The sequence below is a fragment of the Clavelina lepadiformis genome, chromosome 8 (assembly GCF_947623445.1).
Source record: "Clavelina lepadiformis chromosome 8, kaClaLepa1.1, whole genome shotgun sequence".
Classification (NCBI taxonomy): Eukaryota; Metazoa; Chordata; class Ascidiacea; order Aplousobranchia; family Clavelinidae; genus Clavelina; species Clavelina lepadiformis.
The window spans coordinates 8,045,685-8,073,212 of record NC_135247.1 but is presented as its reverse complement, the minus strand read 5'-3'; the positions used below and the strand labels follow the sequence as shown (position 1 = coordinate 8,073,212).

General features: G+C 34.8%; 1 protein-coding gene across 2 annotated transcripts; it reads right to left on the bottom strand.

The window, feature by feature from the left end:
- Window positions 1–229: 229 nt before the first annotated feature.
- LOC143469871 (thrombospondin-type laminin G domain and EAR repeat-containing protein-like) lies at window positions 230–21,406 on the bottom strand. 2 transcript variants are annotated; one of them, XM_076967736.1, is made up of 13 exons: window positions 20,948–21,406; window positions 18,356–18,458; window positions 17,939–18,089; window positions 17,584–17,780; window positions 9,311–9,401; window positions 9,092–9,221; window positions 8,774–8,902; window positions 8,091–8,335; window positions 7,813–7,999; window positions 7,430–7,677; window positions 3,059–3,258; window positions 2,884–2,970; window positions 230–1,845 (listed from the first exon to the last, which is right to left on the bottom strand). In XM_076967736.1, the coding sequence occupies exons 1-13, from the start codon at window positions 21,357–21,359 to the stop codon at window positions 1,692–1,694; spliced, it is 2,334 nt and encodes a 777-aa protein (XP_076823851.1). In that variant the 5' UTR covers window positions 21,360–21,406; the 3' UTR covers window positions 230–1,691. The 2 variants fall into 2 exon arrangements, with proteins under 2 accessions (XP_076823851.1, XP_076823852.1); XM_076967737.1 differs by having other exon boundaries at window positions 7,430–7,673; window positions 7,848–7,999.
- Window positions 21,407–27,528: the final 6,122 nt, after the last annotated feature.

Genomic DNA, 27,528 nt, shown 5'->3' with positions numbered 1-27,528 from the left:
TGTTTTTCTGCATGTTGCTACTGAGTATTGGCTTACATTTAAGTTTTAGACAATTTTAATTTTAAATAAAATTGTAAATGCTGAAAGAGGTGCACAAAACCAAGTGCTTAAAAATGTTAGGAAATATGGTGGATCAATTCTCCAGGCCTTATTGAAAGCACTGCTCCTACATCGGGAAGACCGCACTTCAATGTCACTGGAGAGCGATAAACACACTAAAACTACCTGAATACTGCAAACTGAAAACCACTTATAATGGTCATTTTAAGCTGTAGCTTTCTCAGCTATATAAATTCATTTCAATTACACTGAAATAAAATAAACAAAGATAAAAATGCTAAAACCATTAAAATAGACATCGACATTGGAAATGATGCTAATATGCTGATTAGTTTGCAAACATCAAAAGGAACATACACAGAAAATAAAAATACCTATGAAGTTTGGCCTAAATTTACGCGTTTAAACACAACAATTCAAGAGTATAAAATATAGCAGTTACTGTATACTTGTAAAATTATACAATACACAAACTTAAATATCATGCAGCAAACAGTAATTCCAGCACAGTAATTATCAATTTCTTTTTCGGATTTCATTTACATAAATCAAAGCATGGGCAACAGCTTTCTAACGTAAAAATGATTATGTAACTCTATAAGCTCCTCATAAATTATAACTCCAGCTGACTTACATATAAAAGAAAAAAGGGTTATAGATATAGTATGTAGCCTATTCTAGAATTTCTTCTTTACATCACCAACAAATGTAATAACAGCGATTCTGGGAAATCTTAAAATTTTTTTGCAGTATAGCCTAACATTCAAGTCAAATCCAAAAACATGGAGTGGAGTAAGGAGTAAGCATAACAAACTCCTAATTTTGCAAACAGGGTTTTCAACTTTAATACTGTTCAGAGACACTGTAATTTTGTTCTTGAATGTACTGTAGTTGCATTTCGTGATAGGAGGTAGGAAAGCTCTTTTAAACATATAGATTATAGAAGTTACGCAACCCACCGAAAACATGTTATTTACTGTCAATGTGTTGCAGACCGTTGTTTTGTTTATATTATCACAATACAAACCATTTCTCTTGTAAAATTCCGACTGACAACTTCCAGTTACAAAATAAGAATTCCATTAACTTGGGAATGTTATCCAAACAGTGTCATACTGGCAATTGTTTTTTTGTAAAAGCTTGTAACAAGTAAGTTTAAGTTTTAAGCTTCTGGGGCTTTGCCATTTTTTCCTGTTTATTGATTATTGAGCAAATTTGTGAACATATTACGTGAGAATATTTCTTGTTATATTTTGCTGTAACAAGTTTAGCACCATTCTTCCCCACCCAATTCAATGGCGAAAAAATAAAGGAAACGATAAGGTCATTTTCGATACCGTACACTTGTGACAAAACTAAAACTTAAGTTTAATGAAGCCTTTCATTGTCACGATTTTGAAAAAACAAATATTTTCAAGCTCACAGTAGGACTATATGCTGTAACGACGTAAAGCTCTAAAAACATACTAAGCATGTTTAGCACAATAAAGAACATGAGCCTTTTAAAAAGGTGAGAGATCCTGCTCAACACCATAATAAATATGCTGTTTTAAAAAATGAAACCTTTTATGCAAAAATATTACCTAAGCAAGTTTACATGAGGTATGCCAAATATCAGGTAATCGATATAATTAATATGTCACTATTTTGAGCAGCTTTGATCGATTGCCTTTGTGATTTGCTGTAGCGAGGTAGTGTTCGCCGTTGATGGGAATGTAGTCGATATCAGTGGTTGGACCAATTGGTAAACGATGCACCTCAACAAACTTTTCTACACCTCGCCATCTGTAAAACCCACAGGGATTACTATTCTTCATTATTTTACTACTTTGTTGTTCGATTTTTGCAATTCAGAGTTGGTGCAATGTCAGATATAATTCGAACAGATTCTTTTCAGGTTATAGTAAAATTGCAATCTGGTTGTAATTCCAAACTATTTTTAGACCGTCTATCTATTTACTTTATATATGATGGAAGAATTTTTAAAACGCTTCATTTCTTTTTCAAAATGCAAGCGTTTCAGTTATCGAATCAAAAAGAAACTTGTGCTACTGTAGCATATGGTTTCCTTTACAGTCAGGCAATGCGGCAAAAACTTGAGATAAAGTTTGCTAGCTTCCGATTTACAACGAACAATCGACCGTTATTAGTATACGAATCAGTTTAGTTCGATAATTTTTATGTTAACCAAATAGGTAAATTCAAATAGGGAAAGTTTACCATCTAAACCAGGGATGTCCAACCTGCGGCCCGCCTGAGATTTTTGTGCGGCCCGCTAGTCATTTTCACTTGGAATACTTTGATGACTGATATTGTTAAAGTAGTTAATTTTATCAATTTTTCTTGAAAATTAATAGGTTCTGCGGCCCATTGAATTATTTCAAGTGACAATGCGGCCCACTATAATAAAAGGTTGGACATCTCTGATCTAAACTATACGCAGGGTTGCCATCAGTCTCAACTCAAAAATAAGGACGACTAGAAAATGAACGAGGAATACCACCTTAAACAGTGTACAACAAGAGAAAGCAACCAATGTTCCTAAAAAAAAAAAAAAAAAACAAGACACTATCTGCATGTTCATAATTTTGGTATCTCTTTGGTACAAAATGGTATCGTAAAGGTGACAAAATGCCCAAAATAAGGACAAACGTGCCCACCGAAAATAAGGACATTTCTTAGAAAAAAGGACAAACATATTTTCTAAGACACGGACCTTTAAAATAAGGACAAATCTTAGAAATAAGGACGGAATGGCAACCCTGACTATACGACTATATTATTAATAACACGCTCGAAAACGCTCTATTAACGTCGACTTACCTATAAATATGACTAATTGAAGAATTGCTGTTAGCCAGGGCTAAAAAACGTTGATTGCCGATAGTGAAAAATTCCCAATCTGTCGCTCTAAATATTTCAGAGAATAAAAAAATTATATGAAAAAAAATAATTATGATTTAAAAAGTTCGTTAAATAAGTATAAAGTTAAACGTACCCGTTGGTTTCCACTCGCTGGTAAAACACAAACCGAAGCAAACTGATATCAAATTCATATATGACTGAATTAAGAGCGAATTCATGTTCGATTACGGGCGAGTCGTCTCGCTCGTTACTCCATTGATACACTTGATTAGCTACAGCCAAAAAATAACGATCCTCAAAGTTGAAATATTCCCAATCTGAAGCACCAATGGTCTGTAATGACATTGAGCATAGTTTTAATTAATTATTACATAACAAACGGTTTTTCACAAATACCAGAAGACACACTCAGGACCAGCCTTAGCAAGCGCTGGGCCCAATGCAAGAACTGATGTCAGGGCCACTTACCAGTTTTAAAACATTTTATGTAATAGGAAAAAATTCGTAGCGAAAATGAAATATCAACTCTTTGGAAATCATCTCCCACCCAAGTTTTGCTTTGAGTTATTTTTTTACCAAAGCATTCTTTTCAAGAACAAATTGAGAAAAAACATTGTAATTTGCGCAAAATAAAAGCTAAGTTATTATTTTTCTTTTGGTGCAAAACAGCGCGGGGCCCACTGTCGAGTGTACATTTTGAAACTAAAGTTTAAAGGACAGAGCCTAATTTGTACACAGATATTCAACATCACAATGTCTCGAATTTGTTGGCGAAGTGCAGGCTGCCATGCAGAAAGGGTGGTACACAATGAATCCACACTTATATTGGAAACATTTAATGTACATGTTGAAACTAATGACCAAACATGGAAACCTTTGTTTGGAAAGCATAGTGGTGCATAGCTTATTGAGAATGGAAGGTGCTTCTTACAGAGACGTTGTAACAGCGATCTCAGCATTATGAACACCTTTTCCAGCTGAAAGATGTGCACAGTAATACCTGGTTCTGGGATAGTGCACAACAGCGGTCGTTGATACATTTTGGGACCATTTCAGCCCACCTCTTTTTTCTATGGTGAACGTTCGAGTTAATAGGTAAGCTGAACTATCTACCGATCACCATCTGAATTTCTGCACTCTGTATCTCTTCGAACTTCTGGTAAGTTAAAGATCTAATAAAACCAATTAATTTTATTTCATTAAGTGGGAAGCCTTAGCAGACAATGATGTAAAAAGACCTTTGCTTCCAACATGTCAACCAAGTTCACGGAACTTCTAGAGTGCACCGAGGACATCAAAGTGGAATGGACGCTGTTTAAAGTCACAATACTAGCATCTGCTATCAGTGCTTACCTGTGGAAATGGCTCGGTGTGACCAGGAATAGTGAGAAACAACTTCATGGTGGAACTAAGGGGTTAAACAACTTATTTCAGCAAAAAAGGCGGCATACAAAGCCTAGCTCTATGACGGGTCGTAGTCTGCTTTACGAGCTCGGTACACTGTGGCGCAAACAGCTGCAGCCTCAGCAGTGAAACTGCGAAAGGAGCGCAGACTTTTGAAGCATTTCGAAAAAAATCAGAGTTAGACTATAGGACGGCTATTAAAGTATTCTGGCAAACCATCCGCAGACTGCGAGACAAAATATCATCTGCTGAACAGTATGAAGAAGACCAACAGGGTGGCCTCCTAGCTATTTACCAAAGAGAAACCAGATATCAATTTAATCCTGTCGCAGAAACCTGAAATACTGTGACTCAAACGCCCATGTCAAATGGCATATAAATCAGGCAAAACACCAACATATTGGCAAATACACAACAATGGTGACAAGAAGCTGTTCTAACTGTCGGGGCATACATCTATGCTTAGCCACCTGGTAAGGTATATACCAAATATCTTGAAAAGCGATTCCGAGAAATAGTGGAGTTACATCTTGAAAATATACAGTGCGGCTTTCGTCCCGGTCGGAGTACAACGGAAGTTCGAATAATTTACCGTCAGGTCCCTCAGTGTACCGCCATAAACCGATCTGTTGAGAATTATTTCTCAAACACAAACGCAAATGGTAGTCAGAATTAGCCAGAAGTCAGTTAGGACTTTAGAATTAGTCAGGCTACAAAGTACGTCACGTGCACACCAAAGTTTTTTAGGTGCAAAACAGTATGGCGAAGACGTTGGGGCTATATTTATCTATTCAAATCACGTGCACCAAAGGGGCAAGGTATAGTTGTTTAAGACTCCGCTTTGTCTGTTCTTTACTGACTCCACTTGTTTGTTCTAATGCTATCGTTTTCTTCATCACAAGCACAAATGTTAAAATATCCGAAATTCTTATATTCCAGTTCTAGCCGTATTTTATATATGTATCAAACGAAGTTCATCCCAAATTATTTTCAGATGTTTTCCAAACAACAAGCAAATCATGAATGCGTCCTAAAAACCTAAAAACATCTTCTATTCATTTGTTCTTTCAGTCGATAAACCTTACATGATTTATATCTTGTCATAACCAATCAAGAGTTGACAACGACGCAATGAGTCACACATATATAGCATTTCTAACCAATGAAAATCTAACCGCAATATTAGGTGAATAGAAAAATGTAAACAAGCAAACGTGGATATTGTTACTATTATAGGTTTAAGTGTTACTTACATCGCAACCACCTGAAAATTATTTCAATACATGCGACATAGCTAAACTGGACAAACTATCGTATAGCCACGTAATACATAATGCGAATATTTTAAATGACACTTTTCCTAGCCATGAGTCAACGCCACTATCTTGATTAATACGTAAATTTAGAAATTATTACAATTCAGTTACAACACGCCAAATCATCTTGCACGCCGGCATACCATACCATACCGGTAACGTATTCGAACCGTATATACAGAATCTGTTCTTACATTCAGACGATGACAGACCAGGCTATTAACCAAAACAAACGCCATTACGCATTTTTTTTAACTCATTGCATTTAGCAAAAACAAAAACTATAAAAGACCTAACTAACCTCTTATAGTCTATTTATTATTATGTCTAATTCTAATTTTAAAAAATTAACAAAATAAATTTAAAATTATGAATAAAAAAACAAAAGTAATAAACATTTTTCAAAAAAGTTGCAAAATTAACAAAAACTTGTGTGTCATGTGTTAGCCAATATATACAAGTGATAGCATCGCAAAAGTAAAATATTCTCGCAAAAAGCATGTAGCGTTGCCTTTCTTGTTTGAAGTATTGTAAGGTTGAGATAGTATGGACCCGTCTAACAAACAGCAGCAAGTTTTATAAAGTATTTCATTTGGTTACAATTTATCGCTAGACTTACTGTTAGATCATTTCGATATTTAAGATGGCCCCAAATCTAGAACTTTCGGAGTATTCTACAACTGCCAGTGACGTAAGAGCATGGACGCGAGTTTGCGCCCACCACAGAAATTTTCCTTGAATAGTGATCTGCCCAGCACCACCATCTCCGTATAACTACACCGTGTAGCTAAAACGATTCTCCGTTTTAAATCCTAAAGTGAGCTTATCAACATAACATTATTTTCAATAATGTCACAAAATTAAAATTAGCTGGGTATATGTATATAATTTGATTATGCATCCACTTATCTTCCTTTTCTTGTAAATGTGCAGAAAAATTGGTTTTGAAAAATCATAGGCAAAAATTATTATTGACAGATACATACTTTGTGTTCCTCAAATTTGCCTGTCATCGCAAACTAAACGACGAAGTAGTTGCCGCTGAGGTTCTAAACTCTAAAGGCACTAAAGGGTTTACTGTTCAAAACAAAACTGTTTAGCTGCCCATGCACTTTCTTTACCGCTTTAAATTAATGGTGAACGGGTTTATTTTGGAGGATAATGACTTGCAATGAAACATGAGTTTGGCAAGACGAGCCGGAGCCCAAAAAGCATTCTGTAGAACGAAAACACAACGACTTTTCTGTCAAGACTTCCAAAAATACCAACGTTCTACAGGCAAAAACATAAATCATTTTTGAGAATGCTTGTTTTAATATGCAAGCACCCATTATAACTTTATATCTTGAAAAAGGAGCTATAATGTTAACAGTATCAACTACTGTGAGCCTCTGACTAAGGTGTAAATCATGTCAAACTAAACACAGGGAATGGTTTCTTAGTGAGCTGTAGTAACCATCCATCAAGACAATGCGAAGTATCGTGCACAGTTACAACTGTATATTGAAAATCAACAAGTTGGACTGATAAGTATTTCGTCATGTTCTTTACAACCTAGACAATGTTACTTCTAATTTACGCAATGAGCCGAAAAACTAGTTCGATCAAAGGAATAAAGTTCAGTTTCAGGAAAAAATAAAAACCACTGTGGGCACTGGGCAGTGGACTTAAGACTTCTACGTGACAATATCATATACTAATGCGGAAAGTAGAAGTGTTGGGAGATTAGATAAAAAAATGAAAACGCTAGTAGCAGTTAAAGTAGCAGTTAAAAAAAAATTTACCTCGATTGTCTGAAAGTGAATGAACATCGCTATACTGTCTTCCCAGCAGTAAATTTCCGATGCAACACGACTTGATGTATCACCAAGCGCGTTGGCTATTGCCAAGCAATGTCCATCTAAGTTTGGAGCAATACTGGCACGAAAAAAAGTCAGATCCAGGACACCACATGTTGGCAGCGTGTTGTAAAAGAGGAAACTGCTTTGATCTGGACTCCATTTGAAGATGATAGTACAACTTGACCCACTGCCTATGCAAATATTTGTCATGAAAAATCATTTGTTATAAAATTATACTTTTAATTTCATAAATACAGTAAAAAACTACAAATTTGTATTCCTACTGCCATCTGCAATACTAGTTTTTATATACAAAGAAGAATAACCGAATTCTGTTTTGCTTGCAACAATAAGAAAATACATCATGTCAATCGAAAACACTTCGACGCTTCTTGCCATTATCGTAAGAATTTGGTGTCGTATGAATTTTTTTTCTTTATAAGACCACCGGTAAATGACGCTCACTGCATGTTGTACATACACTCCGCCCGCATTAGCCACTGCTAAAAAATACTGCAAAGAAGTATATGCTTTAGTGATTTTGAACACATTTTTTGTAACAGAACATTTGTAATATACTTGAGTAAAGCTATATGCTCCTTACTTGATAACCAATCTGAAAAAATTTCCACATCATGGCAGATTGGGTTTTTATGCTTTGGAAATGAACAAATTTCGAAAGTGTTTGGTTCCACAAATATATATGAGACATGTTGCTGATCATGTCGTCGTAATTCGCTGTAGCAACAAAGTCACCTTCATCAGGTATGGTAAAGTGTTCCACTGACAAAGTAAAATTGTTGGTGACGATATCGTCATAGTCCACAATATAATCCATTCTCTCAGGACCTATATTACACTCATTTTTATAAAAAAACATTTAAAAAAAATAAAGTATAGCATCTTTCCTAAATTTGAGAAAATTTTTATATTAGACAAGATATTTATCTGCTTTAGATATACAAAATGCATAAGATAGTGTGTGCTTGTCTACAAACGGCAAATTTGTGTCCCTAGTGTATTTATTATTAAAACATAGCTTATTCAAGTTCCATCAAGTTATATGAAAACTGTAAAGAAGTTTGTGATTCAATTTCGCATTTTGAAAATTTCCGGTTAATCTGAAAGTAATGTATACCGTGTACGACTATACGAAACGAGGTAAAGGGACTTATATATGCACTAACATATCATTTCCAAATGTCTTAGATTAACAGTATAAGGTAAAGGATAGGCGACAATACAAGTCTGATAGAAAATTATTAAATTATTGGTTTCAAATAATACCTCCTCGCACCAGACCGTAAGAATGACCGTTACATAACTCTAGTTGCATGGTTGCTTCAGTGTAAATCAATGACCCTTTGGAATGTATCGAACAAAATGCGGGATCTTTTTCAAAGGTTACATAAGGAGCTATACAAATGATATGAATAAGGTTTAATTTTCAAAGTATCCTTTCTTAGCAAACCAGTATAAGTTGGTAATTGACGTTTTAATAAATTATTATCAACTTTAGACAACACATGTTCCTTTACAGTGGAAAATTGATGACATATTTTTTACATCATCTAAACAATTACAAAAAATACTCTACACGCTTACGTGATTCAACAGGTTGTTTAAATACTTTTCCACTATTTTTGTCTAATGTAGCAAGAGAAGGATTGTTTGACGGACAAATTATAATCGACGCATCCGACCCCGGAACTAACACAAGTTGACGTAAAAGACCCTACAAAAAAAATTTTTATACAAAAAAATTACTTTTTATAAAATCCATTCACAATTAAGTATCGCGAAAAGCTTAGTTAATACTCTTACAGTGAATCGCTTCCTTTTTATTCTTCTGCTGCCCACGTAAATTCTTGTTTGCTCTATGTTCATTTTCTTCGGAAAGGGTACTGTTAACTTACTAACATGAATAATAAAAAAGGTAAACATAAACAGAAAACGAGCAGCTTACAAGACATTTTTTTTTAATTAAAAAGTTTAACATTCACCTATATGCATAAAAATAGTATAGTGCGATAGCCGCTCGTTATTTGATGTTCCTCAACATATGGTTACTTTTCCAACAAAGCATTTTTCCAACAAGCATTGCATCACCAGAGTATAGACGCAATATACCTTTAGGGTGGCCTGATGGTTTGATGATGGTGATCTATTTATTTTTTTTGAAATTGAAATTGTGGCCTTTGCTAAAAGTTGGCAAAACATATAAATCTTTTATTTTTAGTGACGTTTTTCAGTTGCTGCCTCTAGTGGTCGACCAAGACTGGATTGAACGTCATGCGAAGTTAAAATTTGACAGAATTGCTGATATTTTGTAAAAGAATGTCGTAGACAGTTTACGTTATTGTCATACAATACAGAAAAGCGATGCTTCTATTTGTCTCAACAGAACTGTTTGTTCTATGAGATATCTATCTTGTCAAAAAACAAAGATACAGTACTATCAAAAAACTGTTGGCATTATAGTCCTATAGGCGTGTTATAACGAATGAAAGACGCTACTGCCTTTTGTAAAATGGGATCATTTTGAGTTAAATATGGTTATGTGTTCCTTATTGTACGTAATAGCCTACTTAGGGTGTTTATCTTTAACCAGTAACGTTGCCCACCAGTTTCCCGCTCTCAACTTTCAACAGCATATTTCCTCTCGGTCGATGATGCAAAACCTTACTATACGCCTCATTGCGTGGCAGTTATGCGTCGACAAATACTGCACGAAATGCATGACTCATATAGGCTTATATAGATGTAAGTACAAATGTAAACTATGAAATGATACTAAGTTTTTACGAAGATGAAAAAAGTTGGATTTAGTAATATAAAAGGTTTCAGCCGTACGGAAAAACATTTTGGATTTAGTAGCAACTGGCAACATTGGTTTTGCTACACGTTCGTCTTATAACTTAGTGGAGCCATCGTTATACCAAAAAACAACTAATTTTGAGTAGATTAGAATTTTCATCTATAAGTCTACATTGAAAATAACTGATGGTGTGATTATTTCAAAAAAGATTACGGGACTAATGGTGGGCCTATAGATATAAGGCTAAAAAGTTGTAAGCGTGCTTTTGAAGAAGTAGATTATTAATACAGCCAAGAAACGTGGAATAAAGTTCATGCTAGAATGGACTTGGCTCATGTACCGCAGTTTTATGCTAGAGCTGTTATTTTGGGGCTCCAGATCGCTGAATAACTCAGTTTTACTAACTAAAGAATAAATGCTACCGTATTTTTCATTTTTTGTAATCAGCGACAAAGCTTGCTATATGATTAAACTTTAATCGTTCAGAAGCGTATAGAGCACTGCACTATATTTTAAGCCGATGAGTATAATCGAATAAATCAAAAAAGCTTATAGTATTTGTCATTTCTTGTGTTACTATAAGTTATTCGTTATAATGGTATACCAGAGAATAATTTTGATGCTAAAGCCATCCAAGCATAATTTTCCGGTGTTTGGACAGTTTTTATGCAGAAAAACAACCCTTTCCGCTAAACTATCACGTATGTTGCATGAACTGCAAGACGACTTCACAGATGCATCAGGCTAAATTTATCTATTAAGAAAGGATGTTTATCGTTTCTTGCTAATGAAATAGTTTCATGGCATTGAAAAAAAAGCAAATCGGTAGTTTTTTCTTTTTTTCCCAAGCAAATCAAAAGGTTCTTAGACTCGCTTTGTAGGACGGTATGTTGTTGAATAACATCATGGAAAATTAAATTCTCCTAAATGCTTGTCATCAAAGAGTCATCAAAAAAGTAGCCTGCTGACATCCAGTAAATGCTAAATTGCAGACCTGCGAGATCTAAATCACAACACACACGGAAGGGGAAGCTTTTAGGATGCGAGCGCTACGGTGTTGGCTACAAGATGTCATACATGTATTTAAAGTACTGTATTGTATACAGTACAGTACTGCTTGCTCTATATACGAATATAATAAAAAATTTACTCCGGAATAATATTTCCCATCTGTCTTCAGAGACTTTGGAAGACTTTTCCGTGCATAAAAGATCACGTCAGACATTTTTACCAGTACTCAGCAATAAGCATCACCTTAATCGGCCTATTGGAGACAGTTTAAATGATAAAACTGCAACAAAGATAGGCGCTGGTTTATTTTCCTGATCCAACAACTTTTGTCGTTACTCATAATAGCCGATAGCACGTAAGGCCAGTTATTTCGATTAAATATTTCACGGGCTTTATACACAACTCGAAGAAATTGCTGACTCAACAAGATTATATAACAAATTGCATTGGAATCATTTTTTACCATTAGAGGTCCAGCAAGGTGATACAATCAAGTAAAAATTATTCCTCAACATAGTTTTGTAAATATCAAGACATGTGCAATGTTATAACAACAAGGTTAACAACAACCATTTTGAATTGCGGACGTTAAAGCCAAAATGACAAATGACGGCGGACCGCATGCAAGCAGAATATTCCCCAGAAATAATGGAAAAGTTAATAGTGTGTTAAAAACACATTTTAACTGTAGCGTAGAAAGTGCAAGAGCTCTTGAAAAGACAACTAAAAGTTTTAAAACTCAAGGACGCTTGACCGTTTCATGTGAACTTTAGGCCAATTGTAATCACTGCACTGCGGTGGCAGACATGTAACACAAAAGTTGTTTGTTAAATTTGCAACTTTTTTGAAACACTTTTATAACTTTTGCTTTTTATTGATTAATTAATTATTGTTAAATTATTTTTATTGCAAAATCAACAAAAAACTTGCGTATCACGTGTCGGCCACCATACTATACTGCCCTATACGTCACATTTTAATGCAATACGAGAAAACAACGTTCATATTCGGTCAAAAGTTAACTACGGCTACCACTATTTCACCGAAAATAATCGTGCGTTTGAAGCTATGTTTCACAGTTTCCTGTTGGCCTCACCCAAATGTTATAACATCGTAACCTAAACCTAATCAAAAACTACCTTCTAATTTAAATTTTACTCTAATAAAGCTTCAAATAACTAAAATCAAATTTTTGCATACCCATTCACTTAACCTCACCGCCTATTTTTAACAATAGGCTGCGTGACCTAAATACGGTGAAATACTCACTTCGTAAAATCAATGATACTATCACGAATATTTCAGTATATTGTTTTTTTTACTATTGTAGCTTTGGCTTGGATTTTTAATGTGTACTGTGTAGTCACCATTTCACCGTAAACATATAGGTTATATATTTTATACTTCTATATCCAAGATGTTGTAAGTAGATTCCACAATTTATCGTCTTGCTCATTATAATCACGATCACTCGGTTTTGCATTAGAAATGCGTCTAAATTGCGCGCGTGGTTGGCATGGTACTTGTCTGTATCCCCCAGAGCACTAATTCCGCCCAAGCGCCTGACTTAGGCTGATTGCTATTAATGTTAATATTAATGACAATAATTGGTATACGTGGTGGCGAGAGAGGACAAACGGGCGGAGGTCATAAGAGGGTATGACGGTCTTCACGTTCTGAGTTGGGCTGTTTTGAACCTACCTTTCACTGGTATTAAAATTACATGAGTACCGCCTTAAGATAAAGTCGTTGAAAGCAACTTTTCTAGTGTTTTATCTGGCTGTAGCGACCAGCCGCTATACAGCAAGAGCCTGGCAGAATCGGCCGAAGAAATTTTGTTACAATATTATTATACACGTATATGTAGTAATGTATAAGTATATATTATCATACAAAAATAAGTAAAATCACAGTAGGGGTGTGACAAGCCGGAATAGTGACGTAAAAAACAAGTACACAAAAATTTGTAACAATACGAGTCAAAAATATCATACTGAAAAAAAATGTTTTTATAGCTGACTGTGTGGTAATGTAAACTCTATAGTAGGTTACTTATACACTGCGGTATGCCATGACACTGCGGGCCGTACGAACAAGTCTCACGAGGAGAAAATTGTGGATCTTGGTGTACAATAATACATAAAAATGTACAGTAGATATTGATGACTAATAAGTCATTGACTATGCAAGTATGCAGCATGTATACAGATAAGGAGACGAGATATAAAAAATGACAACTTTAATAATTTAATTAATTTGTCGCAGTTTTACTTTATTGATGGCACTATAAAAATGCTGACTAGTCTGCGTGATAACTGTCGACTCTAAGTATGGAAAAAGTCTCGGTTTGTAGTAAAAGTGCGGAAACCGATTCGTTGTCTTTCGCTTTTGAAAGATCGTCAGTTATTGACGTTTCGCGTCAATATTTAATGAACGCGTGAGTTTTCACTGCACAGTGGCCTTTGTGCGAAATCAAGGCGTGGGTGACGCAAAAGCAACGAGTATTTTGCGGTTTGCGGTTTTGGTCAAACAGCTTTAATCCACACCAGAGGGTTGCCGAGCTCCTAGCTTGGCTCATTAAACAAGTGCTACGGTAACGTTAAAACAAACAAGTCGTCAAACATAGTGGCGAAAATGCACGGATTGTTGTAAGAAACTGTACACGCCGCTTTCCAGAAAATTATGAAAATATCGGTCAATTGAAATCGGCGAAACTTAAAGCCTTGTAAAACTGTTATTTTGCTTTGTTGATTTCGATGGTTTTAAATGCAGACATAAAACTACGTGTATTCTTCAAACTTTTGGAGTTCATTTCGGTCATTTTCCTAAGTGAAAAGGGCCAGATCTGCACTAACGAAAGTTAATTTGGTTTAACAGAAGCGTCGTGTTTTGATAACATAAGATTTCATTCAAGCAGAGAAAGTTTTTATTATCGTACTCCGCACAATTTGGAGAAAATCTTAGAATGTATTATGAATGTATAAACATGGGTACGGTCAAATTGCTGCTATGTGGTCGTAAATTATATTGAAACAATCACTAGCTAGATATAACCTAAGTTTAGAAAAGGGTGAAGGCATTAACTACTTTAATCCAAACACTTTGCTGTTGTGCAACAAGACGGACCGAATTGTTTAAAGATGTTGCTTTTACTTTCAGTGCACAACATAATTCAATAAGGAGTGTAAGAAAGTGTTTCATGAAAGAGAAAACATGTAGCAGTCTGTCAGAAACATAAATAACGCGCTCAATCTTGTGTAAGTTTACGACTAAAACTTGTCTGCTTTTGTTTGTTGCTTGCACAATGGGAAATGGATTGTATGTAGCGCTGGTTTGTTGCCAGGTTATAACAAGCTCCAATCCAAAGTTTCTTATATAAAAAATGAACTTACAGGTAAAAGTATAACTATAGGCACTTGATGCACACGGCAAAGAATGTGACGGGTTCTGGTGTTGTCATTTATGGTACAATCACACAATGTTTTTCCCTGTAGACAGGCATGTATACATGTTTACTGTATTTGATTGCAGTTAACCACTCATACATCATTCTACTCTTTTTTTAACACTAAGACTAACAACATTCGGCAAGAGAAATTTTTATTGTATGTACAGTGTGTATAATTGTATATACATAACTAAGGCGTTGGTTCCACCGGGAATTGCTCAAATAAGTGTAAAAATTTTATTTTTACTCATTTTATGGAAATTTTCGTTTGGCATTGCGCAATCAGTGGGGGAAATTCTGTTGATGAAGTTAAGTTAAAGCAAAAATGGCTCCACCAGGAATTTATCAAAGTTAAATGCCGCCGGAAACAATATATTTGCGTATCTTTCTAGTTAACCAATATAACGTTTATGACGAATAGAGGTAGGAAGAATTGCAAATTAACAGTGAAACAAAATATTTAAAAAATTTATATGACTTCAGTAACCATATGTTTGCATTTTCTCGCAAGATATAAATTTCCTGTCAAATGTCGTAACATATCGCTTCTCTAAATTGATTTCCTGTCGAATGTTTACTAACAGCTACACTTCGTGTCGTTTATACGTTTATTTCTCTGTGAAGTGTTTTCCTTTAATAACCAGAAAAGCTGTGTATGTTATTATGGATTGACACCCCAAATAATTCATTATTATTATTATTACCCTTCTACTGTAACCCAGTCTAAGTTGGACCTTCATCGTTATATCGTATAACATTTTTGCGTTCGCCGGATTTTTTTAAAAGCTGTGCCGGCCTTAGGCCAATGCGAGTGACGTGACGGCGTTGGGCACCACACTGCTTAGCATCAAACGAAAATTGACAATTTAGCTTTTATTTCGCATAAATAACTGTGCTATTTCTCAATTTGTTCTCGAAACATAATTTTTGGTAAAATTATACCGCAACGTAAAGCTTTGGTGGGAGCTGATTTGTAAAGAGTTTACCATATCATTATTAAGTTATTATTAGCTACATTAAGTTACAGTATTTAAAATATACCGTTGTGAAATATAATATTGGTTGTATAATGTTAAATAGTGCTAATTGTTATTATTACTGAGCATTGGATTAAGTGACATTTACCCCAAAAACATTTTGTAAATTAGACAGTAGTTATTGCGTCAGAGGAACTTTACATTATTTCAAGCAACTTGGTTTAATGACATCCTCAAAAAGAACAAAAAGAACCTAGCTTTCGTAGACATAGTTAGGGTTTTAGAGGTTTCTCAACATCGAAACGGAAGACGATGCTTTATAGCGACGGTAAAAAAGTCGTTTTTGTATGTTTTAACCAGGTCCATTTTGCGTTACTCAACTGTTTGAGCAACTCAGAATACGTGTTAAAAAGTAAAATCCCATTGTCAATAAAAATCTCCACAGGCTCATTCACACACCTGCAACGTCACAGCATCATACCCAAATCGATAGAAAATAAAGACACGTGACTTGGTCAGCAAACGGACAGCTGACCTGACGGTTCTGTCATCGTTCAAACATCTTTTGCACCGTTTAACAGAAATTCAATAAAAGGAAATGAGCTATAACGATCGGCTATATTTGCCTTTCGATCTACGCAATTGGCTGAGAGACAAGCGGATGTCAGTTTCAGTCAAGCTGCAATAAAATAAGTTCGTGAGAAAAAGCCTTTTACCCACAGCATAAGCGTAATTGACAGTTTGAATCTTCATCCAAAACAAAGCTTAAACATGTAAACTGCAAATACCGGAAATGAAGTGTTTAGCAAGCAATGAAAACCAAAAAGCCTGAAAATACTTACTTTTGTCTAACAATTTAATTAATACTAAGCTAACAAACTGATGTAGATTGCAAAATCATGCTTTCAAAACATGCATGCAAAATCCATAGAAAATTTGCAACAAAGGAATAAGTTCGGTAAGTGAAAATATTAAAAAGCTTGTTGCGTCATTTCAATTTCATTAGCTAATTGCTTTCAATTACTAATATGTAAACAAGGCAGGAAAACAAAACGCAAAAAAATCAACTTAAAATAGAGTATTTTGTTGTATTCATTAGCTTGTAAAAGTTATGGTCTGCCATGGGACGAGCGTAGATAAAGGCTAAATGTATTTCGCAGTTCCATGATAGCCATCAATGAATGTACGCCTACATAGCTACATTAAAATTACCTTTAGGGAACGCAAATGTATTCATGCCGAAAAAAGCTGTTTAATAAGGCGCTTTTTATCCTTCGACATAACAACATTTGAACAGCTTTGTTTGATGTGCAGCTGTAAAACACCAGGACGCTATTCTATTGAGTACATTGCGGGCTTTACATAAGAAACTCCATTATTTAGAAAATTGGCATAAAAGGACCAATTGAATTGAGAGGATTTTAACAAACTCTATTAAAATTTAAAAGCTGAACATTTCACTCTATTTAAAATGGTTGTAACTCACCGTAAACAAGGAAAAGCCAAGGTTCGAAGCTGTTTTTCCCGGTTACTACTAGTGTAAAGGTGTAACTCCTAGTCTATTTTCAATTTAAGCTTAAATAAGTAAAATCAACTTCTTAAATCTCCTTTTTCTAACTTTATCACCGATCTTTAACGACGGGTGGTGTGATCTTTGATGTTCTTAACGGACACTTCACGTGAATTTATCAAGATTTAAATAGGCCTAAAGCTTAAAAGTGGAATACTATATACTCTACAACACGCATTACCACGCAAAAAGCAACGATAGTTAAAAAGCGGAGAGATCATTTAATTAACATAAACACAGAGTAAACAATTTTGTTTGCTTATAGGGCCTTACCTTTTGAGTCCGGTTTTACAATCCACAGTAAATTTTACCCAGTCGGACGAAACTGTAATTATCACAGTATGCCATTGTCCATCACTGAGAGCTGGACTCTTAATGCTGGTTGATATCACTGTTTCTGTTTTGGCCATATAATCAAAAAACAAACGATCACGTCGAATGCGAACGGAGAGTAGAATTGTGCGTCTGTCCTAGAATGGTGGCAACATTTTTGCAAAAAAATGTACAGAATGTTAAATACTTATAAGTATTGTAAATAAACCTATACTTAGTAGTCAACTTTGTTATAGGATTTTTCTATATTAATCAATCGAATGATATGAAATCGCTCCGCTAATCTCATGATTACCTGACCTAACGTAGTCATAATAAACTCGTTTGTCGGTCTCCTAAGATTATGTTGAAAAGTCAAAACAAGAGAAAATTCTGCCGGAAATCTACTGCAGTAAGGAAAGAGATTTTTGGTATTTGTGCCTAAAAGCCTTGCAGATGAATCAAACCTGTCAATGTACAATGGCTGTTAGTTAAGTTTAAACTTCCGAGTTTAATTCAAGCCTAATTAACAGGTAATCTTTAGGCCGTTACTAGCCTACATATAGAAAAAAGTTTGACGGTACATAAATGAAAACGAAACAACCTTTCCCCGTACGTCTTTAACTGTATAGCATAAACATTAGCAATACCAACTGCAATCGACACTGTATTGACAATTTACAAGTTAATTGACTCTATGATCTTGGCGGCAAGAAAGTTTAAATGAACTCACCTGTACCCCTTGATGTTGTCTTTATCACTTATAATTTCTACTGCTGTAGATGAACGTCCAGTTTCACTCAGTGCAAGAGCTAACAAATCCACAGCTTCCGCATCTGATAATGGTAAATAACGCATCTGAAACTTATTCCAAGTCCATATACTTGTTCTAATACTAAGCGTACATGTACAAAAATAACAGTGTACATACAGTAATTTGCCAAATATTGCACTTGTACATATTTAAATTAAAATTTCTCATGGCCATTGGCCACCCATATGGTGAGATGAGTTGAATCAGCAATTATAAGCCCATCAATTACAAGAGAAAAATAAATTGCAACATTTGATGTATAAAACTTTGTATAGTCATATTTGTTGTAACTTACCATATCTGTCACGGTTCACGAGACATTGTGTAGCTAACAATTAGCATGGGTTGTTAGAAAAATTTACATTTAAGGTAAAATAGAACCCTGATAAGAATGAGAAAATAGGACTCGTCACTGATTAGTTTAACTCAATGCAAGTTTCGATTTTTCGATTGTTGAGTGTGATTGACGGTTGCGTATTCCTTTGAAACAAAAGGCATTTGGTTGCAAAAAAAGGATAAGAATGTAACGCAATGTTTGCCGATTACATGCAAATTGTTGTCTTTGAGATGTTTAATCACAAATAAAGTCTATGTATTGGTGAGTTCTGGATTTGGATGAGTATTGTTTAAACGCGAAAAATCTAAATACAACAACTTTAATTCATGTAATTCATAAATATCTACAAAGCTGCAGCCATGCAAAGTTTATAAGAGGCGAAGGATCAGATCACACCTTACATGTTTACAGTCCATATTTACGTATTACTGAGAATGTGACTAAAGTAGAAAAATGTGTTTTTACTCTTATTTTAATGGTGCAACCAGACTAAAATAATACGCTTTCGTTACAATGATTTCGCTATTTCATCTATTTTAGAAGAACTCTGCAAAGCTGCAAGTTTTTTTGCTTCTTACTGAACACATATTTCTGCAATCCACAATCATGGCAGGGCATTTATCATAATTTGTCATGAATGGTTAGTAATTTTTGAATAAGTAATGTTTTTCTCGACAAATACGTCAAAATATCGTACTATATAACGGACGATCTTGTGATAAAGAAAATAAACCAGCTTTTAGGCTATATGCAATATAATACCCTAAACTGCAGCAAAGGGGTGTTTTCAAATGAATCTGATGCACAAAAAATTTTAGACTTAGAGTATCCAACCGAAGAAAATTGTGTTAAAATACATTGCGATACCATAACTCAATACAAATAAATGTTTTAAACTCTACCATGTTAATTTTCTTCGTTTAGCTGTAAACCTGTGCAGTAAATGATTGAATTAGAGTGCATAGACATACATCACAAGCTTGTGGGTTTAGAAATCCGCATTGTATCAACCTTTATAAAGATTAAGCGGATGAACATTTTCGGCATAAAACTATCAACCAATCTCCAAACATCAAGTCAAGCATGCAGATGTCAAAATATTCATTCTTCAGGTTTTTGTTGTTTGTTCACAAAAGCAAAAATTAAAACACAAAACAATCATGAAAACATTTTAAAATCAAAATTAGAAGTTAGTCATAAACGTTTCCTGAAGTGATGAAACAGGCGAAAGTAAGTGCTGCCATTTGATATTTCAACTGCGTTGGTTTGCAGTTTTCATCTTGGTTTGATGAATCATATATAATTTGGGTCGAAACTTGCGTTTCATCTCAACCGAATAAATGCGTGTCATCGTGAGTGACGTTATTTATTTGCAACGTAAAACTGCCTACATCAAACCATTTGGTGAAACGACAATCTGAGTAAAAGCAACATCAAACGTAGACCATATGTGCTGCTTGAGTATAGTTCTAAACTATTACCAACAGACAACATGTAGCACATATAACGATTTCGGTCGTTTATGAATGTGTTAAAAAATTTACCAACTTTTACGATATTGCAACAACCACTCTGTTTGAGGTTTTTTAAGTATAGTGACAGGGTCATAAACATAGAGCGTTGTTTCATTATACAGTATACTCTATAGCGACAAACACGGTTGCTGATAACCTAATACCACCCAACATGCTCATATCTGTTATTAAGCTGATATTCTCCTTTCTGGAAATACCTGTTAGATATCATAATTAGTGTCAAAGATTTTCGCAATTATCACTAATCATGGCTCACCAATAGGATACTGGCCATCTTTGAAATAACATTTAAGTTGTGCGCCACGGCTGTAGCAGACAAGCCACGAATAAAATTTCTATCAAAAAATCTACAAATTTTTTGATTATTGACAGTATAGCATTATCTAACTTCCCGACATTCGTAATTGCTAAAAGTAGCAATACAACGTACATTTCTGAGGAATCTGAAAGACGTATTACAAAAATTACATTTTAGGTGTGCATTATAACTATCAAAAAATAGGCTTACTCGCTACTGTAAATATATTTTCAGCTATAAATGGAAGCAGTCAATTATGCTATATATGCAAATTTTAACCTGCATCCAGTACTTTCAAACGTCTCAAACCAGAAATAACAAGCTATATATACTTGTCTTACCTGCGCATAAAGCTGGTAAAGCACTTCCACAGGATATACTTTCAGTAAGCAGAATAAATAATATTGAGAGAAAGGATAAAAGATGAGCAGAAGTAAATATTTTTCTACGTTGTCGGAAAATGAACGTGTAACTAAAAATTCTGCAAGTGCAACTGCTGCGTAATGCTCCGAAATCATTAGTCTGGTGAGATTTGAAGTGCAACATTTTATTGTGGTACGATTGTTCATATTGGAGAGCTGTGCGTGATACTGAAAATCCACAGTAATTGAATTGATGACAACTTAAATGTCTTGTGTTCATATTGCTCAAGATTTCAAAACTATTAGGTTGTTGTCCGATATTTCTGCTTTCCAATACCAATTTTTTTGGTATTATTTTCACCAGACCAGCACTTATAACTGTCCTAGTCATATCATATCTATCTTACAGTAACACACATATCTGCAAAATACATTTGCCACTTACAAAGTTACAAGTAGTAAGTAGTATCTTAGGCCTATCAAAAAGTCCTGTTGTTTGACGAAAGCATTCGTGATGAACGCGTTATATGACAGCAAAGGAGACCGTGGCAAAAAGTCATACCTGTTGGCTGTCACTAGGTTCATCTTAAATCTTAAACATTTGAAACATCAGCTGTTGTGTCAGAAAGCTTGTTTATCCGTAAGTTTGTCATTGCTAGAATATATATTTTGGAGTTTGTTGGAACATATAATTTACAAGTTTTATTTTTACGTAAAATATAAATGTAGTAATAATGCTCGTAACTTTGCATATAAGATTTTCCAAATTTTCCAAACAAGAGGCTGGTAAAAAGCTACTTGTTCAGGTTTGTAGTTAAGTTGGATATGTCGGTCTGGGGCTTGTCATCACATATTAAATGGGGTTACTAGTTACACGTTATAACTAATGTGAAAAACGCAATTTACAAATCAATCAACCGTTAGGTAAATCAATCTGCAATATAGGTAACTTTTGTCAAAAATTAGTGACTAATGACTTAAATCGTCATTGTGACTTTCTTCCGCCGTCGCCCTTCACAAAGAAAAAGGGTTCTATTTTAACGATAACCATCACAAAATTGAGTAACTTTTGAATCTTGGTTTTCTATCACAAACATGAAAACCCCGGTCTCTCCGCTACTCCTCACGCAGATAACAAACATAACAAAACCTAACCGGCCAGTAGTAAACTGAATGTCATCCTATTTAATCTGACATAAACTGTTCTCGAGGCTGCTAGCTATAGTAAATGCTATAAAGCAAGAAAAGTCTCAAACTATAAAGATTAAGATTAAAGTTGCAAGAAGTACGTTTAAGGTTTAGTAGAAAAGGTTTTGAAACTAAAAATTTATGAGATTCTTCAAGAAATACACCCGCAGTTAAAGTTGTACCATGACTAAAACTTATAAAGCCGTCCTCTAAGCTAATGATTTGTTCAACATGGTAAATGAGCACTCGCGACTTCAACAGGAGCGGAAAGCAAGACTATACGCTATTCGCAGTAACCCCTATCCGAAAGTGGAAAAAAGTCCAACGAACCGCACATTGCTACGCCTTGCACAGTAGAAAGATGTCTGAGATAAGCCGCTCTTTGATGACGCCGGGAAATGGCAGATTTCTACAAATGTCTCGTGACACGGTTTCAACCTATACAAGATTTTCACTGAACACAATTTTCCTTTGAGAACACGAATGCTTAGCACATCTTCTAAGAATTATAACAAAAATTGTTTCTGCTAAAGCATTTTTGGATTTCTGTTTTTGTTTTTCTAAAATACAACAATTTCTCGTTTGTTTTTCTAAAATTCACCAATTACTGCTATTTTTTCAGAGAATTCTGAGCTTGTTTATGTTTCCTATGGATTGTTTTCTAACAAAATAATAGGATTTTTACGCAGCCAAAACCGGGTCGAACTTAAAAAGAAACATAGAAGTGTAAACATAGGATTACAATGAATCTTAAATTTGTTCACATCAAGAAAAAATTACTATGTAATGTTGATCGACAATAATTTGTGATATAATTGAGAAAAACATGTCCAAATAAAGACAGTAATTACGTTGATACAAAGCAAAAAAATTAGCTTTCACTTCAGAACGTAACTTATCAGAGGCAGCACGAGTCCTATATTATGATAATAATCAAAAGGGTCAAGATCACACCGCGATAAAAACTAACATCAATCGTATCACACTCTGACAAGCCACGGAAGCCACTGTGACAATAAACACGTTGCTTTATGAGGGATGATGTGTTTATTGATCGCCACAATTATCAAAACTGCGATTTGTAAATTTTTTCCATGTGTACTTGCAAAATCAGAAAACAAACCTATAACCAAATATTATGAGATAACACTTTATCAAGTAAATCAAAACAGCATTCGAAGCATTTCTGCCTATCCCTGAATAGTAAGTTCCATCGGTGTTCAAAAAATGGAAATACTCTTGACATAAATACCGCTTTCAGCAAAACGCAGTAAAAGTTACTCTGACTGGAAGCGAAAGGAATGATTGAAACAAAAGTTAACCCTTCTATGAGAAAAATAAGGCAGATTCTAATAGGGCAGAGTAAGCTTATTTTTATTATTACGTTGTAGCATTAAATTTCGTCAGAAGCACAATACATGGTCTCTTAAATGTAAAATAGGGTTTGTACGGTAACCTTTGATTTTCAAAAATTAATACAGATTCCCGTTAAGGCTTGTTTTTATAAACGATAAAAACCGATTTTGTACATATATACTCATTTGACGTACGCTATTCAATATAACTTGACTCAACCACCACCAAGATGTTTGCGTAGCGGTCAGGCTAAGAAACTTCAAAGAACATCTGTATCGGAGAAGATGGTTTGAGATTAAAATTTCTTTAACCTACCCATAATCTTGGCAGCGCGTAAGCTTACTTTGATCCGTTCGACGTTCTTCAATCTGCTGATGTCAAGTGCATACACTAACAAGAAAGATAAACTTTTTGCAGCAAGGCTGTAAGTGGCATATATATATAACATATACGGAAATTGAAAATTGAAGTCAACTTAAGACGCTATCATTGTGCTCCGAATAGTAAAAATTAAGTCACTCCAACGAACAGGAAACCGTGCCTCTCTTGCTGCGAAACAAACAAATTCTCCAGTAACACTTGAAAACCGATTATGATGTACTTCACAAAGACAGGAAGTCTGATATGACAAGGTTGTAAGAATTTGTCTGCCTTTTAGGTCGTCGAGGATGAGCTACATCGCTTTGATTACAGGTTAATTCGTTGGTAATGAACGTTGTCACTTATTAACCATCAGTGTAAATCGGTGAAAAATTTTTGTATCAGCGCGCTTTCATTTTTATTTTGTACCGCTTTATCTTTCCTCAGGTGCCTGCCCTTCACCTTCTTGCAGGATTTCATCTAGACTGCAAAATGTACCACTTGTAAACGTTATAAAAATTTATTTCATCAAATCTGTAATAATCTTTTCCTCAAATTTCTTGTTTATTTATGTCATTATTATTATTTTTTGTTTCGCTATCATTTCTGCTTTTCAAACCAAATACATTACGTACATTCCACGAGAGAGACAGTGTCCCTCTCACCACTGAAACATTCTATATAGAGTGCGAATACAGGGTACGGATATGTTATTCGTGTCTATATCTACTAACCTTTGAAGTGACGGTAGACAGCACTGCGATTACATCAAAGATTTAAGGCCAAGCGCAACTGCGTTTTGACTCATACACACAGGCTAAAAGGGCTTTACATAGTTCAGACTCCACAAACCCGTAACGTTTCACAAATCTTATACTTCACTGAACGTACAAACCAAGCTTAAAAGGACTAGCAAACCTACCAGTAAAAGTAGGCAGTCGGCAAGATATTCTGATTAACATTTTTCTCATGCAAGTCAAGGTAGATACAGTTTCACAGTTTTCTTGTCATTTTTGTCAGGATATTACGTGCATTAGAAAGAAATTGAATGGTGTCAAACTTAAGTAACAAACAAAGCAGACGTAAGTTAAACCCAAAGTATATTTATAAACCAAAAAATCACAGCAAAGTTACTTGATGTGATCAGTTTCATGCAAACTTTTGGCCTTGCCAAGTACTGCACGACACGATTCAAAGCGCAATGTTTTGTAATGAGATAGTATACGTCGCTTGCTCTGATACCTTTAAAATCTTCCTGAACGAGCTTTTTCGGCAAACTGAGATAATTTTCGCAAACTTTGCAAGATTTGAAGTTTTATTCGCAATTACTAGTTGCAACTTTTCTGCAGTTACATAAGCTTATTAAGTATATGTCGTCAATGTGCTCTCTCTGCATATGTTATCTCTCCGTTGTCTCTATCTTTCTCTCAACTATAATAGCTATGAGAACTTATGCTACGCAGGTAATCTATTGTCAGCAGACTTGGGCATATGCTCAACACTGGCTCAAAAACGGAGACAAACAGAATAATGCCTTTGAAGCGCCGACGAGTCGCGTTTTGACATGAAATTGTTCTCTGCCTTTTTACGCATGAAATGAGATTTTTATGTGACTACCTTGGCATGTTTCTGTCCGGAACGAGGGAATGCGTTAGTTTGTTTAATGACTACAGTACTTAACCCGCGGCGTTCACTACGTAACCTATGCGGTCATTGCCTGGAACTAGAAGTAATTATTTCGTCAGTATATAACTAAGTATTTGATAAAAGTATGTTTTGTTTCATACGATTTTACGCACAAAGGCCTTTGAGATGCTTATTACTCTTGTAAGCTATGATAAATTTGCATTGGCAACACCCTTATTTAGATGTCACAACGTCACACTTTAGAGCAAAATGACAAGCATAGTTTCAAATTTAAATCCTTTCATTTGTTCTAAAAAACTAAAAGATTACGGGTAAACCAGCAAGATGAATTTAAATTGAAAAGAGGCGCCACTTTTTTGTTACGATTACATTTCTAAGCGCAAACCTAAACACTTCATTAAGCTTTGCTAATGTATACAATCGAAGTTAAAGTTCAAACATATTTCACTAGAAACGTCAATGCTCGTACATCTGTCATCTTAGATTATAATCTTCTAATATCTTGCCACCGCACCACATGAAGTATAGTAGGCTATGTAAGAAAGTTCCCTATAATATGTAGGTTTTTATTTCTACGAGATGTATGTACGACACTTCACTTTATCGCCTTGCAGTAGATGTATACATTAAATGTACACATAGTTGAAATATGAAAACAAGAAACATCTATGTAATTTGTGCTTAGTCACTATTTTTTATGGCTCAGCATAAGCATTTATCTGTCACGTTTTGATGAGAACAGTAACATTGAACTTATTCACTTAAACGGTGGTTTCCTAGTACCTGTTTTTGTGGAAAATAGGCAATATATTCTAATAGTTGTCAAGCTTGCTATGGATATCAAAATTAATGCAAGTTAGTTGCTTCCGCAAACTTCATCGCACCTGTGAGAGCAAGTCCCTGTAAGCGTTGGTCCCACCCACCAACTAGCAACTAAACATTAAGCAGGATTAAGATCCACAAAAGAAATATATCAGGACTGCGAGGCTTCTTGCTTTAGTTTACCTCACATACCGAACCTATAAACTACATAACCTATGCTGTATAAGGTTAAAACGAATAATAAACTTCAGTTGAACAGGAGTAATTTAAATTCCAGCTTTCATCACGAAATTTTTCCGAGTAACCCGACTCATTTCACTAGTACTTCACATGCCATAGTATCGTGTTTCGCGTTTTATACCAAATTATTGTTTTCGATAATTTCCTGCTCCACGACCTACATATATGCTCAGTAAATGAATTTTGCCACCTTGGTAACATAATTCATTTTGCAAACTACATTACCGTGTTTTCTCATATCGAGGTGAAGCTAGTTACCGGTTCTCTGATTACTTATCAACGACTTATTCATAACATTAACTTGGTTAATTGTCATGTGGTTTCTTATTTAGTTGCTTGTTTGCAAATGAAGTTGGTTACATGCTATACATAGTTATTTATTCATTAAATTGTCGCTAACCAGCTTCACGACGGCTTTTCTCTTGGTTGCTGATAAATAATTATTGTATTTAAAAACGGATAACCTCCGCCGATATTACAGTTGGTTTTCCAGTATCTATATACATCATTATAAGGTTTCTTCACATCTACAGTATAAAATAAACTTGCAAACAATAAAAAAAGTAAGCCGAAAGAAAACATTCCATTGTAACTTGTATTGTATAAATTGCCCTTGCTATTTTTTGCAATGTACTTTTTCATTTTTTCATGCCTCTTAGAAACTTTCGTAGTTCTTATGTTTACAGCAACGATTATTAAATTAAGTATTAAGGCCGATAATGTTTACAGCGGAAGACCACTGGACATAAAACTTAATCCTTTAATCGGTCAGTGTTATCGACCACACCCAATGCTTGATTTTAACAACAGAACAATAAGTATGCTAGTAACAACATGAACTCTGTACTAAGGTCAAAGCCTCGCTCTACTTGTAAACTTAATTTTTACTTATATTTCAACAACCACGTCAATTTCTTTGGATTTTCTACAGATAGTCAATCGCTTTC

What these genes read in the sequence shown, in the direction of transcription:
- LOC143469871 (XM_076967736.1), bottom strand. Translation starts at nt 21,359, where the DNA reads ATGACTAGGACAGTTATAAGTGCTGGTCTGGTGAAAATAATACCAAAA. An exon ending in TGTAAAACCGGACTCAAAAG is followed by an intron (nt 9,402 to 17,583) that starts GTAAGGCCCTAT and finishes TATTCATGTTAG; the next exon opens with TAAGTTAACAGTACCCTTTC. An exon ending in TTACGGTCTGGTGCGAGGAG is followed by an intron (nt 8,336 to 8,773) that starts GTATTATTTGAA and finishes AGTGTAATATAG; the next exon opens with GTCCTGAGAGAATGGATTAT.